This window comes from Typopeltis vanoorti, chromosome 18, assembly GCF_054136105.1.
Source record: "Typopeltis vanoorti isolate ZY-2024b chromosome 18, IOZ_Tvanoo_1.0, whole genome shotgun sequence".
NCBI lineage: Eukaryota > Metazoa > Arthropoda > Arachnida > Uropygi > Thelyphonidae > Typopeltis > Typopeltis vanoorti.
Genome location: NC_143566.1, coordinates 15184877 through 15200969, shown reverse-complemented (window position 1 = coordinate 15200969; position 16093 = coordinate 15184877). Strand labels below are relative to the sequence as shown.

The 16093-nt window shown below is 41.0% G+C and overlaps 1 protein-coding gene across 1 annotated transcript in view; it reads left to right on the top strand.

Annotated features, from left to right (window-relative positions):
• Positions 1-12897, top strand: part of LOC150096506 (ankyrin repeat and fibronectin type-III domain-containing protein 1-like) — a 147801-nt gene extending 134904 nt beyond the window's left edge. Inside the window, exons 16-23 of the mRNA XM_090408763.1 lie at positions 61-193; positions 2457-2570; positions 3782-4003; positions 5528-5694; positions 5896-6048; positions 6801-6955; positions 7713-7813; positions 8811-12897. Coding sequence (XP_090264889.1) covers positions 61-193; positions 2457-2570; positions 3782-4003; positions 5528-5694; positions 5896-6048; positions 6801-6955; positions 7713-7813; positions 8811-9980 — 2215 coding nt within the window. The 3' untranslated portion in view covers positions 9981-12897. The remainder of the gene's footprint in view (positions 1-60; positions 194-2456; positions 2571-3781; positions 4004-5527; positions 5695-5895; positions 6049-6800; positions 6956-7712; positions 7814-8810) is intronic.
• The last annotated feature ends 3196 nt before the right edge of the window (positions 12898-16093 follow it).

The following is a 16093-nucleotide window of genomic DNA, read 5'->3' as shown; positions in this document are numbered from 1 at the left end:
TAATAAACTTTAATTTAAATAAATAAAATTTATGTATTGAAAATGAAATTTGTTTTGCAGCGGTGTGTTTTTGGCGTGCCTTTTGTACAACGAAGATCGGGTGCTTGTGACTTCTGAAGACACGTTGCCGAGCATGGAAGTGGACGAGAATTATCCCTCCTCTCTGCACAGCGACTTCCACTGGCTCATGAAGGTAAGGGACGCTTTGTAATGGAGTAGGAAATCGACCATTTGTGAAAGAATGCGAAAAGTTAGACCTTCGTTTCTGAATTGATGTTCAACAGACATTCTCCAATGTCTATTGAACATCAATTGAAAAACGCAGGATGAACATATGCAAAGAATGAAGCCAATTTCATAAAACAATTACAAGAAATGATCGCAGGGGCTCTTGAACACTGATTGCATATTAAACATACACAATACTTGTTACGGTAAGCCCGTCTCATTCAAGATTTCCACAAAAATTACGATTTCTAAACTTAACCATTCCTAATGGTTAAGTTTATAGGATTGAGAAATATATATTTTTAAGAAAAAACTGTAGAATTAACAATCTGTTATTGAGTCGAAGCTTCACATAACTGCGTTTTAATACTAGTATTCGATGTGTGTATTTGAATTTGGCTTTAGTGTAAATTGTTACATGAGAATTGTTTTAGCAAGAGACGTATTAAACAGAAAATATTAAAGGGAGTCTTTTTTCTTTCCGGGGATTGAGGAGAGATTAGAACCATAAGTTGTGATAAAAAGAAAATTTTCTTAAATTAATGAGCTTAGCACCACACTAACTGGTTTAATAAGATATTTTAAGCACCCCCTTTTCCAACTTTTGATATCTTAAAATAGCCATTTTAAGAAGCAATACTACTTAGATAAATTGAGATATTCTCTTAGATGCCCTTAAGTAAGGTTGTGTGAGGGAGTTGATTTTAACTCCCCTTCATCATTTATATTAAAAAGGTAATTTGTTAATAAAGGGAAACCTTAAATTTATACCAAAATTGTTTATTATTTGCATCACATAAAAAAAATAATATTAAATATTAGTATTATCATTTATTTATCTTTTTAACTAAGAATAAGATTGATCCCAAAATAAGGGGGGGGGGGGGAGAATCACAGGGATATCATTCTAGACAAGACGCTTATATGCATAAAGTGAAATTGTGATGCTTTGATAATTTCATATATGAAAATCGTGGGGCTCGTTACGTGGAAAATATTTAATTAATCCACAGTCGACCTTAGAATTTCTGAAACTCGCTAGTGAAGAGAAGAAAAAAACATAAAATTTAGAATAAAGTCCGCTGTCAAAAGAACCCACGTTTATATACGTAACAATGGGAATGAAGTCGCATTACACAAAGCGCCGCATATCAACGAGTTAGGAAATTGTGGCGCCATCTAGCGGGTCAGGCATGAACTTATGTGAACGTGTGGTTTTAAACCGTTGAATGCCTGCACCCAAAGGGCCCAGTCGGTTTCGACTATACCCTTTGGGTTTCTAGGATGCGAAGAACTTTTCTAAAGGTTTCTCATCCGAAAACAGTTAACCTGTCTTATAGTGAAAGGTTCGCGGGCTCCCATCCCTATTCGACACTTTATGGAGTCCACGCGCCTCGTAACTAAGGAAGAGTTCTATTCATTGTTAGTTAAGTGCTCCCCCAGCTAATCAATTGGAAGGAACAATTGCACACATTCTTTAATTTTTTTTTTTCGTATTAATTTCGCGATGTACAAGATGACGTCACAAAATACTGAGGAGCTTCCTAAAAGATCACTGTTTTAAAAGTGGTAAAAAGGTCTGTCAATTAGTAATAAACCATCCTCTAACGAAGAAACCTAAAAGTGAAGTGAAGAATCAGTGCTTTAATTATAAAGAGGGATATGTTAGAGAGAGAAAAAATACCCATTCCATCAGGAAACATCGCTGAACTAATAAATTTTGTAAAATATAAAAAAATAATAAATAAATAAAAAGATGTAAAATATAATTATGTTTAAAAATTATATTTTACATTTTTGATACATTATAAATGCAATAGTTACACACGTGATTTTTCTCTACAGAGCACATTACTCGATGCAATGTAAAAATAAAATAAAGGTGGGTTATGACATCGTATGCCCTCGAGGTGGCGCTAGCAGTCTCATCACAAAATATGTATGATGGCTGAAACGACCTAAACTAGGAAAATAAAAATGTCCAGACGTGTTACATAAGCGACAACATCTTGAATGAATGCGAGGCTTTATGTGAACGTCATTTAGAAGTAATCGTTTTGTGTTTTTCCATTGATTCTTTCTCTTCCAATCCCTCCGGAGTTCATTAGATGTAACCCTTCATTTATTCGATCTATTTGAATAGTTAATTAACGTCGCTGCATTATGATTATTCCTAAGCAAATAAACGCGACCGAAGAATTAAATCACGAAACGTAATTTCTTTTCAGGTTGCATGCACGTGGGAAGACGTGAAGTCTTTCAAGCTAGAAATGGAAAAAAGCCACAGCTGCTCGCACGTGCACTTCAGGAGTAAACTGCTACAAGCTGCCGAGCAGATGCAGGTACGGTAAGATTTAAATGAGTTGAAAATATTGAGCTGTTTCTCGCGTATCGATCTAGTTTCTTATTTCTTCGTTACTGTAGGAATTCAATTATAAATACGAAACCAAATATAAACTTTTAAAAATAATCTTTCAGAGAAAGATATCACGAATTTGAACCTCAAAAATAAAATCCAATGCGAAGCCACCAAATATTGAACTCCTGTCGAAATGGCACTTTCATTAACACAGCGTCTCGTGCAATATGTGACGTCATGTGATGTTGTGGACGTAAAAATCAAACCTCAGTAACTGATGTCTCTATTGTTCTAAGGAACAGTACATTAGTTTGCTTCATTGTTCTTTGCATTTAGCAACAATTGAGCATTTTCATTTGCAGAACACCATCACGTGATAACTTCCATCATAAATGGATTATTTATGACGTTTTCACTACGAAAATTGAAACCAAAACTTAACCTACATTACTATTGATAATATTTCTCAACCGTTGCATGTCTGGAATTCTGGTAGACAAAGTGACTAATATAAGATGTGTCAAGCGATTGGATTTTTACTTCGTTTTTTTATGGTTTCTTTTCCCAGTTAAGGTGTTAAGTCATGCCAAACATCCGAACGGCATTTGATTCTCTCATCATTGTTTCTGCTGAAATGTGTGACTTTCACGTCAGATGGCGCCACCATTCAGTGTCGCCCTGACACGAATAAAATGATGAACAACCTACTTGAATCATAATGTCAACTTGTTACACACGCAATGCGGAAAACGAACACAAATTTTTAGAATCGAATTCTAACTAAGATACCACATGAGACTGTTTTGTTTTATTCGTTTATTGTTTTATTTGTTGAAAAACACGCCATTATTAGTAGGCAAGCTCATCAGTATCGACGTACATTTCGAGCCGGCAAAGGTTGGTCGAGCCTCTGCTCTAATGGCTCAGTTAAATAAGTTTCAGCGCGGTTAGTAGTTGGAAGGGAACCAATCGTTCGATGATGTTGCCACAGTCTCCCTCGATGAGTCTTTGGACTCCCTGGAGGTGTCTAATAATAATAATAGCGAAGATGAGTAGGACACATACGTGTTACGCGCCAGCAAGACGCACTGATCACGTGGAAAAAATTATCTCTACGCATATTCAGATAATTATTTTTGCGCTTATTTTCTAGACAGATGTCGCTTTCCTCACAGGAACTTAATCTCGTTCCAGGCTGCCCTAGGAATTCAAGATCTCGGCCAGGTCCATTACCTTCCGCTCAAAGACACGTCCGATGTCGTCATCTTGTGTACCGTGCGGTATGTCAACGATCCAAAATCGGTGAACAATCTTTCTCTCAGGTGGCTCCCTCTGGCGAAGATACAGAGAAAGCTGAGCATCTTGAACGAGTGTGGAGAGCAGCCGACAAACGACGTTCTCCTTTCATCCCTGCAGGTGAGTTTGTGTGTGGGCGACATTTCCTCTTTCCCGCACACAAAATACGGTGCTTTTTTGAAGCGAAAAAAAAAAAAAAAAAGCACGTGCTGTTACCGCGCACACACACACACACAAATCGTTGATTTTAAAGGAATTGCTCAGGAGACGTACGAAGATCAAACGACGCCATTTCCTGCTGATTTTTTTCTATCGTTTTCTATGCAACACATACGCACGCATACGCTCATATTCATTTTATCGTAGCAGTGGGCTGCGCAACTATTCTCCCGGAAAGGCACGTGACAAACTAAGGAAATAGCTATGACGTACCTAACGCCCTAAAAGCCAATGAGAATTTTGCACATTTCGTATAATTCGACACCAGAGACATGCGAGCCAAACTTCCCGCTTGTAGCCGCATCCCTGTACTCATAAATCCTATACAGCCGAATGAACACTAATTTCGAATTGCCTGTCCACCCATTCTTCTTGTCACGTGTTTGTTCACTCGGCCTTAACAATGCTTTAATTTTAATATTCCTGCTAACACAATAACTTCGGTATTTACTGTTATATGCTTAACCGGAAGCAGTCAGCTATAGCTGACATTGCTACGTTTTGTGCTGGCGCCAATTTTCTTGTGCAGGCACTCGCTAACAATGCAGCTGTGTGATGAGGGACGGATTGAAGTTTGCTGTGGTCCTCTAAGCTATAACTTTTAAGACGAATCCCCCTCTGAGTAAATTTTCGGCTTGATAGCTTTTCGGAGACCCTTGGAGTGTTCTCCCATCACTCCTTACAGCTTGTGTAGCGCATGCACAAATCCAGCCATGTATGTAATCAACCGATCGCATCAAACAACTCCTGTGCACTACGGCGACGGAGTGGAGCGATAACCAGGGACAATTAGACGTATTTGCAGCCATCCTGAACCGGAAGAAAAGTTTGCAATATGCGTTGTTTGTTCAATCTGAGCGCAAACGGTGGTGGTAACCCTGCTCCCCCCCAACTCCGGCAGATACTTTTGCGTCACGTTTCTGGAGCACTTCGGTTCAAGGAATGAACCGAACCGCACGAGCACGTGGGACGTAATAAACTAGCAAGAAAACAAAGTGGGGCGCACGTGCATGACTTCGGTGCCGTATTTAAACGTGCCGATCTTAAAAGCTGCCTCATGGGGTTAATGCATGGCGAACTTTATCGAAATCGTAGACTCGGTGTCTGTCTGTTTGAAGAAAAATGTTTGGTCACGTCACGCACAGTGCGGACGTCAACAACCCTCAGCGTATTTACGAATGGACGAAATACGTGTTGTCTTCGATGGCAACGTAATGAATACACTTCTGACATGGGAATGGCAACAATACTTTCACTCATTTCCGGTTATTTGTAGCCTGCGTATTTGTCTCATTTCCGGTCATTGTGGCAACAATGCATCAGCAATGATTTGGTTCTAATTGCAGTAATGACAAATGGACATTTTAATGTTTCTCTACTTCTTTTTTTAATTCTAACTCGACTTTCTTTCTCCTCTTCATACAGGATATGATCACGTACAATCAGCTGAGCAACATTCCCCTCCCACGTGGTCTCTATCTGGGCTACGTGAAACTAAAAAGTTCTGTGGAGCTGATCAGAGTGTTGGTGCCGCGAAAATCTCCCAACGTGCTTCCTTACTGCCGAGTCCGGGAAAATCCCCACGTGTCGTGGTAAGACTGAAAATGCAATATTAAAACAGGCAAAAGAAAGACAAAAGAAATCTCTATGGTCACGCTAAAAAAAAATTTTTTTTACCATCAACTTTTTTTGACTTTCTTCTGCTAATATTGAATTTTGATGACCATTTCGCGAATTCTTAGAATCTAAGAAAACAGTGATGTATTGTTAATTCCTTCTCCTCTGTCTCTTAGCGAGGAGTGGCAATGGCTGAAATCCCTAAGTTCCGAAGAAAGGCCTGGCAATCCCAACGATACTCAAATTAAGTTCCAGAGGGCCATCTCGTCAGCTGCCCGCAACCTATTGAGCTTCCTGGACATTCCATTCGAACAGAGTGATTATCACAGGTAAGTTGGGCAGCCAAACGCATTAATATCAAGGGTTGAATTAATAACAAAAAAACAGCAGTCAATATTTTAACATTTAACTGCCAACTTTCAATTTCATGTACGCGATGTTGAGGTCTGTTGATGCTGTCACTAGATGGTACCTGATGTGCACCTTCTATCCTGTTTAGCGAAGACTTCAAGAGTCTTCAGGCCCTCGCTGAACAGCTTTAGGTTCTATGCATGCACTAGCTTTATATGAAACGTAGACCTGGATGACTGAAAGGGGCATCTTCCCTTACTTTGAACAACATCTCGTCTATGAGATTTCCATTAAAAAATAAATAAAACCACAGATTCCATACTTACTTATGGCATGAATGTTCATCCAGGATTTGTCTAAGTTTTTTCTTGGTAATGATTTTCAAATGTGAGGATGACTGATCTCCACTTGCTTACCGGAGGTCTGAAGTGGCTTCAAAATGTTCCGTGTTCGTAGAGCAGAGTTTGCATTTTCGGTTGATTGGCTGCTTTCATATGCAAACACTGGCCAGGGAGGAGCGGTAATGAATCTACGAGTAGTCGACGCGATGTGTTTGGGGATAGATGATCGCTTCATTTCCGGCATTTAGTTACTTAAAAATGAATAGCGGTGAACTTATAAGACTGCAGAATCGATTCCAGCAGTTAGCATTAAGAACGGGGAGGGGCTAAGGTCTTAAATGTACAGAACCGCAGCCATGTTTTAACCTTTCTTCCTCTTCTCTTTGCAGGATATACGATGTCGAGGTGATCGAGCTGAGCCGTGATGTGTCTTTCATTTTGGTGCTACCTCCTGTCGAGAACGTCTGTTCCATTCCTGGACAGCACGAAGAACTCACATCCAGAGCGGACTGCATCTTGCTCCCGGTCCAGATCTTCGAGATGAGTAAGTCGAATTCAAGAATGCTTGTAGAATAACAGCGCTTCCTCCATAGGCCTGACCGACACGTGGATTTGCTTTAATTGTAAATTGCAGACGTGCACTTTTCTTTTTTTTTTTTTAAATCATCGGAGATGAATGCGATGCTTCCCTCATACACGACTTCAATTTTAGGTGATTTTAATTAACTTTTTTTTCAACATTTAAAAAGAAACTACGCTAGCCACTCTAAATTGGCCACGTGATCACAAGTACCCACTAATTTAAGAAACTATCCGCTTTATTTAGTAGATAAACTGACATTAAGAAACCATATAGCTACCGATTTCTCATCCAGTAGAAACACGGCGATAAAAGCTGTCCACTTCCTTGAAGTGTCAAGTGTCATTTGTGACATCACCCATAAACCTACTTAAATTTCGACCTCTTAGCATTTCTGTGTCTTTAACTTTCCTTTGTACAGTTGAAAACAAAGCCAACTCGTGTGCATCGCATCTAATCTGAGACCAGAAGCCATTTCTAGGTTTAATAGCTTTCCCAGCCAGTAACCAATAATACAAGGGATCGTATCGAGTTAGCAACCTGACAGCTCAGCGATAATAAATTTCGACTTTTTTTATTGCACAAAATAGGACACTTGATAAAGAACGAACGTAGATTTTTTATGGTTCATAAATCACCCTTTTTAATAACTCGAGATTTATTACATATTAAGGCCACCGATTTGGGCATCTGTTAACATCCGGGTTGTTTTATATTGCAGTTCACATGGGAACCTATCAGCCAAAGTTCATCTTTCGATACGCCCGCCTATCGTCGATACTGGAGATGGACACCACCGTTGCTCATCACGCGCACAGAGAGGTGAGGACACTTGAATACGTATATTTTTTTTTACCTATGTGTACATTTCGATCGGATTCTAATAATTTTTTTTAATATCTTGTAAAAACAAGCTTGCAGTAATTTAATTTTTAATCAGTCCCTTCCCCCCACCCCTTTAAATCATTATTTCTGATTCCCGCAGTATAAGGTTTATAGTACATAGGGATATGTTGAAGGATTTCATACAAAAACTCTTCATGTACTGGAAAATGCCCGATAGAAGGAGAGATGGAGCGAAAAAGCGTACAAAGAAGGAGCCAGTAAAACAACTCTTCACTAAAGATGGAAGGCGCTGCTCGAAAAGGGGCGGAAACAATCTTCTCGCCCGGTTCGATGCCACGAAGTCGGAACTGTCTTTGGATGATGTTCCGGTAGTAACATCGCAATACGAAGAAACTGGAAGGTCAGAGGTTGTGTCCTGTCGCTTTCGAGGTTCAAATGTCACATCTTGCAGAATCAGAGTGATCGACTACCATTTGATGAGGGGGGGGGTCCAGCTTTCAAATTCGGATTTGCAGCAGTGTCTGGGCCGAAGCTGGGAGTTTGTTCCGCCCCACTTGTGATCACCACTTGGACTATTTTTATCGGAACGCCTTTCCCTGCTTGTTGGAGAACCGCGGATTGGATGGTGGACTGAGATACGAAGGCGCTCGTTCCGGCAACAATTCCTTCCATTAACCTACGACACGATTCCAGTCGCATTATTACTAGCAGATTGTTGGTTCGAATCCCATCTTGGGCATGAATGTTTGCGATTGTGTTTAAGTGAGAGATGAATTCCCTTTCCTTATTTGAAAGACAGAAGGTGCTTGAAATTTCCATGTTCGGTCTCTTCAGAGCAAAACTTCTGGAACGTGCAATCCTAAGCCAATCCATGTGGCTGGATTCGCATTGATTGCTATCTCATAAATAATTATCTATAAATAAATTTCAGTGTTGATCTGCGGTGTGATATTTTTTTTTTCGACTTTTTCAGGCATTCTCCTCGTCGGAGGTGGCCCACGCCAGGTACCGGATCTCCCAGCTGCAGGACTTCCAAAAGCAACTGGACAACACGTGGAGGGCCATGCGTTGGCTCATGGACGTGCTGACCTACGCACGAGACAAACTGATCAACGGCGGCATCTCCCTAAGAGACATCTGGATTCAGAAGACGGGGTCTCCGTCTCCGCTTCCCTCACCCCACCAGTCTCCGGTTCGACTGCCTCCGATGTCTTCTCGAGATGGAAAACTAACCCCGCAGCTCATCACTCCGGACGGCTTGTTCCTCAAGATCACCAACTCTTCGTCCAGCTTCTCACTGAACGACACCGTCGAAAGTTCCGCTAGCACTACGGAAATGCGCCGCTGTGCGTCCACTTCCAGACTGTTGCGAACACCCGTCAGTGACGCCGATAAGACGGAGTGTAATTCGCTTCAGGACAGTCCTAAAACTCTTAGTGTGGAACAGATGAGCCTGAACTTTGACCTGGAAAATGATGACGGCGGCGGCGGTAGCAGCATCGGAACGGCTTACGAACAAGAAGAGGATCCGATGGAAAGTTTGAGAAACGTGGACATCGGTTTAGCAGAAGATGACGACGTCACGGAACCCACACAGGAAGACGACATCGAGTTCGAGAACGCCAGCGTGCATTCCAAAGACAGTTCGTGCAGCACGGGAGACGACATCAGCCTGCAGTTCAGGGAGCTGCACCGAGTGGACGAGGAGTGCGAGGATGAATCCGACGCCGATTTCTTCCGTCGTCCCTCATCTTCGAATTCCGATCCTTCTCTGTCATCGGCGCTCATGGAAGATTCCAACGTCCATCCGGGAGTGTTGCGAGTGTACGCAGCATACGACAGCGGACTGCCATCGGGCACTAGCGTCCGGATGGATGTGACCTCCGAAACCACAGCCAGAGATGTGGTGGACACCGTGGTGAAGCAGATGAACATGGCGGTCATCATTAAGGGGAAGCGGAGGCCCATCTACAATCACAAGGACCGCCGTAACTTGTGTTTGGTAGCCGTGGTCGGAAGGCGGGAGAGATATTTGAGCGACGACTTCCAACCGCTGAAAGTGCAGAATCCGTGGACTAAGGGGAAGTTGTACGTGCGAAGGAAGGCGAGCACGTTGACTCTTTGGGACCTCCAACAACGGTAGAGGGTCATAGGTCAGAAGGTGAAAGTCTTAATTAAAGCAATCCCTGAAACGTCCCGGTTTCAGTACCCGCATGCATCACTCCCGTTTCTCTTCGAGTGGAGTTCAGGCCAGAAACGATTCGCACACACTCGGCTTCCTTCCGTGTCAACTACGGGCCTGGGCCGAGGCCGTCGTGACGGGAGCAAGAGGTGATGACAACGTGTTCCTTGAAGACTTCGTAGGCGAGACGAACACAGGGCAGCTTCTTCAGAAATGTTTCGTTCCCATTGGACGTGTAGCCGTCAGCAGTTCGCTTCGCTCTCTGACCTTTCTTTCAACCCCTCTAGTGATCTCAGACAAGAAAAAGAAATCTCCCCGAATATCGGGAATCTTCCCCGTTTCTACCCGTCCCCTGGAGTGCTCGCCAAATAACGTCTCGCTACTGTTACAGTCTTCCCCCCCCCCTCGAGCCGGACCCTTTCATGACGAAGGAGTCCTCGTGTGATTTTATTTACTTCGATGCCCCCCCCGCCTCAAGAAGTTTTATTTCTTCCGTTTGGCTGTGTAGTATTTATTGTAATCGTTTCCCATCTTACGAACTGAGTCCGACCAACCTCCCTCTCGTGTGTAACCCCTCCGTCCTCGAATGATGCGTCAAACCCTAGAGATTTCTTGCTGTTCTTTGTTTCAATTTCCTTGTGTGTGCGTGTATTCTTTTTTCCTTGTTATATGTCACTGAAAGACGAAACGCATCTAGTCAATCCTTACATCACGTGAGATTTACAAATTAAATGACTTCGATCATCATTTTCAACCTTCACCCTACCGTATTATTATTTGCTTCAAATTAAAAACAAAAGTACGAAATTGTATATTTTCGAACAATTCTTTAGAAAGACATTATGTTTGGCATGCTACAAGAAATAACTAATCATTTTAGAATAGAACTAAGTCGCATTTATTTTCCTTTCCTTGGCAGTCCCTCCTATTGGAGATGTGCGTAACCTTTCCTGTGTATGCATTAAGTGAATGTTCCCAGATGGTTTCCACGCGTAATCAAAAGCCGTTCTAATTGTTAACGTTCAGCGCTATGGTAGCACAATTTTTCAGCATCGGCGCATGTCTCGCGTGCAGGAATTGGTGTTGGTCACCATGGCATCGCATCGTTCTTTCACGCGATAATATGGAAATTCCAACAATAAAAAAATTACATTGTTGTGGCTTAAGCGTCTGCTTTGCGAAACAACCATTGTTATACAGCAAATTTATATTCACGTGGTGCTCAGCAATGGAAATTTTGTTGCTGTTTCAGCCATAACGTCATTGTTTTTCGGAACAGCCATATTTCTATTGTTTACATTGTTCGCAAATAATCGAAGACGAGTTGCATGGAATCATACCAATTAATGCAAAGTATCCATTGAAGATTATTTTCTTTATTGACCGTTCCAATGCTCCTGAGATGAGCATGTTGCCATTAAGTGCTCTCCAACTAAAAGTATTCAAAGTAATAATTTAAAAAAAAAAAAGTATACAAAACAGGCTCAGCAAAGTTGAACTACGTCATTCTATTGCTTGTGCCTTAGGTTTGCTTTCGTGTATCATACTGGTCAAACCTTTCTTACATCTCATCCCACCAGTGTTCATTCCTCTTTCAAGTGGATGTTGAAGGGTTTTTCTATTAATTTCTCAACACGTGTGAGGACTCTGTAAATATAGAGAATGCATGAACGACAGAACGTCAATATTTTAAATACGACTACCCTTATTTTTCTTATGAAAAAGCACTCGAAATGTATAGATATATATTCAAGAGAGATAAATAAGCTGGGATGGTCATTTGTATAGGATAATAGTATTTTTGGCAATCAAATTTGTTGTACGAAAAGAGGATTTTATAGATGTTGGTAATGACTTTGCTTTTAATTAGGTTAAGTATGTGCGCACCCCCGGGATTTAATGCGTCCATAGCATTAAGGACCGATTCCCTCCAAATTTTTGTCCCTTAAAAAAAAAATTAGAAAACGGAATTGGGATTTGTCTTCTATTTATATATTGAACTGTATTTTCATAAGCGTACTTGATTCGAGTTACTAAACCCAATTAGAAAAAATAAAAAATAATAAAAATAAATCGCGAGGAAGTTCGAGGCCATTGGAGCCACATTGATTAAGCATATCCGGGACTTACTTATACAATACTCGTTTAAATGGTTTCCATGGCAACGGAAAAGTACTTTTCCTACTAAACCATTAAACGTGTGTCGCTTTATTTAATCAATGAAATTCCACGTGTAATAACTCGACAAAAATTTGGAGATAAGGGGTGCGAAAAGAAAACGAGCCTTCCCTCCTCCCTAATAGGAACACACAACCCTCGATAACATCGCTTGTTTTCTTGCTGTTCCCTTGAAAACAAGTATGGCAACTCGAACAATTTTACGAAGCACCGATTTTCGAGGTGTCCTGAAAGATCTGATTCCTAGTTAAACCGCTTGTTTATATATATTTATAGTTGATATAGAATACCACACGATCCCTCCCCCTGAAATCTTCTCAAGTGAAGAAAAAAAAAAAACACTTCCTTAGAAGTAATTTGCTCCCCTAGGGTGAGAATCCCCTTCTCGCATTATGTGTTGTAGTGCTGTATACCACCACCGTAGACCGCAATAACAGAATCTCACTCCCCCGGTTCCTGTCGTTGTTAACGCACCATTAACTCGAACAGTCTGGAGTCGAGATTATAAATATTCTCGTACAAGAATGGTGAAGTGATTGTTGACTTTCCTTTCGGCGCTCACCGTGTGATATGTAGAATACTACGCAAAAATGGACATTTATTTGGACAGATTGTTGGTGGATAGCAACAGCATGAAAGTGACTTCGTCGCTCTGTAGATAGCGTTACTGGCCGCTTGTAATAAAAGGTGTTGATTGTTACTCGTTGTTGTTGTTATTTATTTCTTTGCACCAAACACAAGTACAAAATGTGGGCTTACGAGTGGAAATCCAGTCGATATTCCAAACAAGATTATTCGAAGGACACCACAATTTAGGAACAGGTGATACAGACAAAGGACGATAGGGTAGGTAACGGCACAAGGACGTCCGTTTGGCACGTGCTAGCAGAAACTTTTCTCTGTAAATTTGTAGGAGTTTCCTGGCTGGTCGTTTATCTATGTCAGGTGTTTTCTTTCGGTTGTATGCACCTTTCCCCTCGTTACTAAGCGCACAGAGGAAGTGGAGCAAGGTTATGCAGGGTGTAGCTGTCATCATTGTCCTGTAATATATGGACATGTACAGTTCCGGTTTGTAACGATATGTAACGAAACCAAGAATTGTAATAATTATTTATTTATTTTTAATGTGGTGGAATATTTTCTATTTCAACTCTCTCTTTTGTTCTTTAAGACTTCCTGTTACTTTTGCGTACGACGATAGTTAACTATACTTAAAAAAAAAAAAACGTGCAATTTCATACGTCGGATCCAAATCAATAGTGTTATATCGCCATTGTTCCAACACTTCATTACTAGCAGGAATATTGTTAGTCATTCATTTCGAAACAATGAAGTTTGGAAACTTCATTGTTGAGATATTTCATTATTTGGAAATCTATTGTTAAACACTAAATGCTAAGTGAAGAACGGCCGGTGCTTGATTGCAGTAAATAAATTTAGGTTAGCGTGGGCTGTATTAGGTTTTTTTTTATTATTATTCACTGGGGAAATGTGTTTGAGACTCATAATTATAAGGTCCAGTTTCGTTGTCAGTCAGGTGAGACTTAAGGGGGAGGGTTGTACCTGTAGTTGTTGCTTTGCATCGTGAGTTAACTGACGGCACGTCGGTCATCCGAGTCCTCATTCCTCCAGTGTTTCCGCAGTTTGCATTACGAATATGGTGGGTGGGTTTGTTCTTTGAACAGAGAGATGAGTTTGTGCATAAATATTTTCCTACACGGGGGAAAGTAGGTCGCAGTAAGAAACCCACGAATTAAATCTGACATGTCACACGAAAATGGCCTTTATTTTCACCACATTAATTTTTTTTTCGCTTTATTAAGTCCCAAATGAGAGCGCTGAACTGCTGTTTGAAATCCAGCTAGCAGACGTTAACAATCCCACTATGTAACACGTGACGTGTCATTGTTGTCTGTTTCTGAATGTGTTGATTGTTTGGGCGTATTTTCACGTTTCCAGCTTCGCCACGCCTCAAATAATTGGCCGATGTTTCCGTATAAGCTCCAACTACACGATCCGAGGGTTTTACTCTGGCGCGCGCACATATCGCTTACCCTTAATCTATTTCCTCTGTCTCTTTTTGTGCGCTATAAATAATGTCGGCTCCTGTTTTGTTTCGCGCCGTGTGCGTACCAGGGTGTTTTTGTTTTGCGACTTAGTTGCGAATCCGCCTAATCTTTACGATCTCGAGTCTGCTCATCAAAAATCAGTTATGTTTTTCTGCCTTGCAGGATAATGAAAGCGAACTGCTTAATCGGGAAGTAATCTCAAGCAAGAATATGAATTTTAAGTCGACTCAGACTTTCCTCAAATGGACCGAGTTCTTACTAAGAAACGAACTGCTGGTGATGCAAGTCATTGTTGAGCTAACAATGCCGTTTTGTCCAGTATTGAGGAAAACAACTTCTGTAATGTATAAACTTGAATTGTCTTAAATTTTTTTATGTGAACCCAACTACGAAAATTTCCTACCGTATCCTACTAATATTAGTATCGTAGATGGGCCATGGATTTTACGTAATCCAGAAACCCCACTTTAGTGACCATACTTGGAACTTTTCTCCAGACCAATAATAAACAGAACTATGGTCTCACACCTGGCAGTGAAAATCATTTACCATGAATGCAAAATTAAGTACCGACGTACATACGGTGCACTGATCAGCGGACTGGTTCTAAATATTTTGTGTGTGAAGTGGTCGCTTTGGTATGTTAATCGGCTGTTTTATGTATAATTCGGTACCACTGCTCATAGCCGCACTGGTACGACATGGCAGCGTTTTAGTGGGGACAAGGTCACGCGTTGACACATTGTGTACTCCCACTTAATGCTAATCGCCAACAAAAACGATCGCCTTCTGGATCGGAGGCTGCCGGAACTTCACACAACCTTCAAAAACCACTTTACAAGTGACCATGAGACTGGCGTGTTTAGAACAATAGAAACTGAATGCACAATAGGCGAACATTAGCAATAACAGCAGTACTACTACAATAACAAAGCGCTGCGTAATTATTAAAAAAAAACCGAGGTGTTTCCACTTTAAAATTGTAGACATAGAAAGAAACAACACCGTGAAAGTGCATCCGTATGTCTTGTCTATCATCTTAATAGGTTTTGAATCTACCCCCATCCGATTAAAAGGTTTGTTATGTGTGTTGCTCCCTAATACCATTCGGGCTGTCTAAAAACAGAATTTGGATTAAAATACATTGAATCGGTCTAACTGCACGTAAATCTTCCAAGGTGCATCTGAATATTTAGAATTAATCGAGCAAGGGACAGTCGAAAAGGGTAAAAGAATACCCCCCCCTCACACATAAAAGCAAAAATATGTAAAGAGGGAGTTACCAATTGGCCGACTTTCTTGATGCGAACGACTTGAAGTAACCGTGAAATTCTGCAGTTTGCGGCATCGTAAAATTTTTGAACTTCCCATCAAACCAAAAAGGTTCTTTTGACGGATTATTATAAGCGCATATCACTAGGAGCAAAGCATTAATCTCTGGAATAACACAGCTTCAAAGGCTAATTTTTCTGCCATCCACTCGAGCTGGCTACAGGCATTGAGCGGAAGTCTTTCTTCATTCAACACAAAACTTCGACTCCTCCTCCCAACTTTGTGGACCTTTCGTATTCTTATCCCCAATAATATTTCTCCTTAGATTGAAGGAGAACTTGGTGATTTATCACTCACTATGGATGAATATTTCAGTCAAAATTCCATAATGTAAGGAACATTCGTCGGGTATTTTCGGATGAAATCGAACTTAGATGGAGGTGGAGGAAAGTTTTCTTTAGGAATCTGCCTTTCCCCCCTCAAAACAGAGAAGCGTACGGTTAAAAATGAGCACGCAATAGACAGCTACCACATTCACTTCACCATAGCTCCATC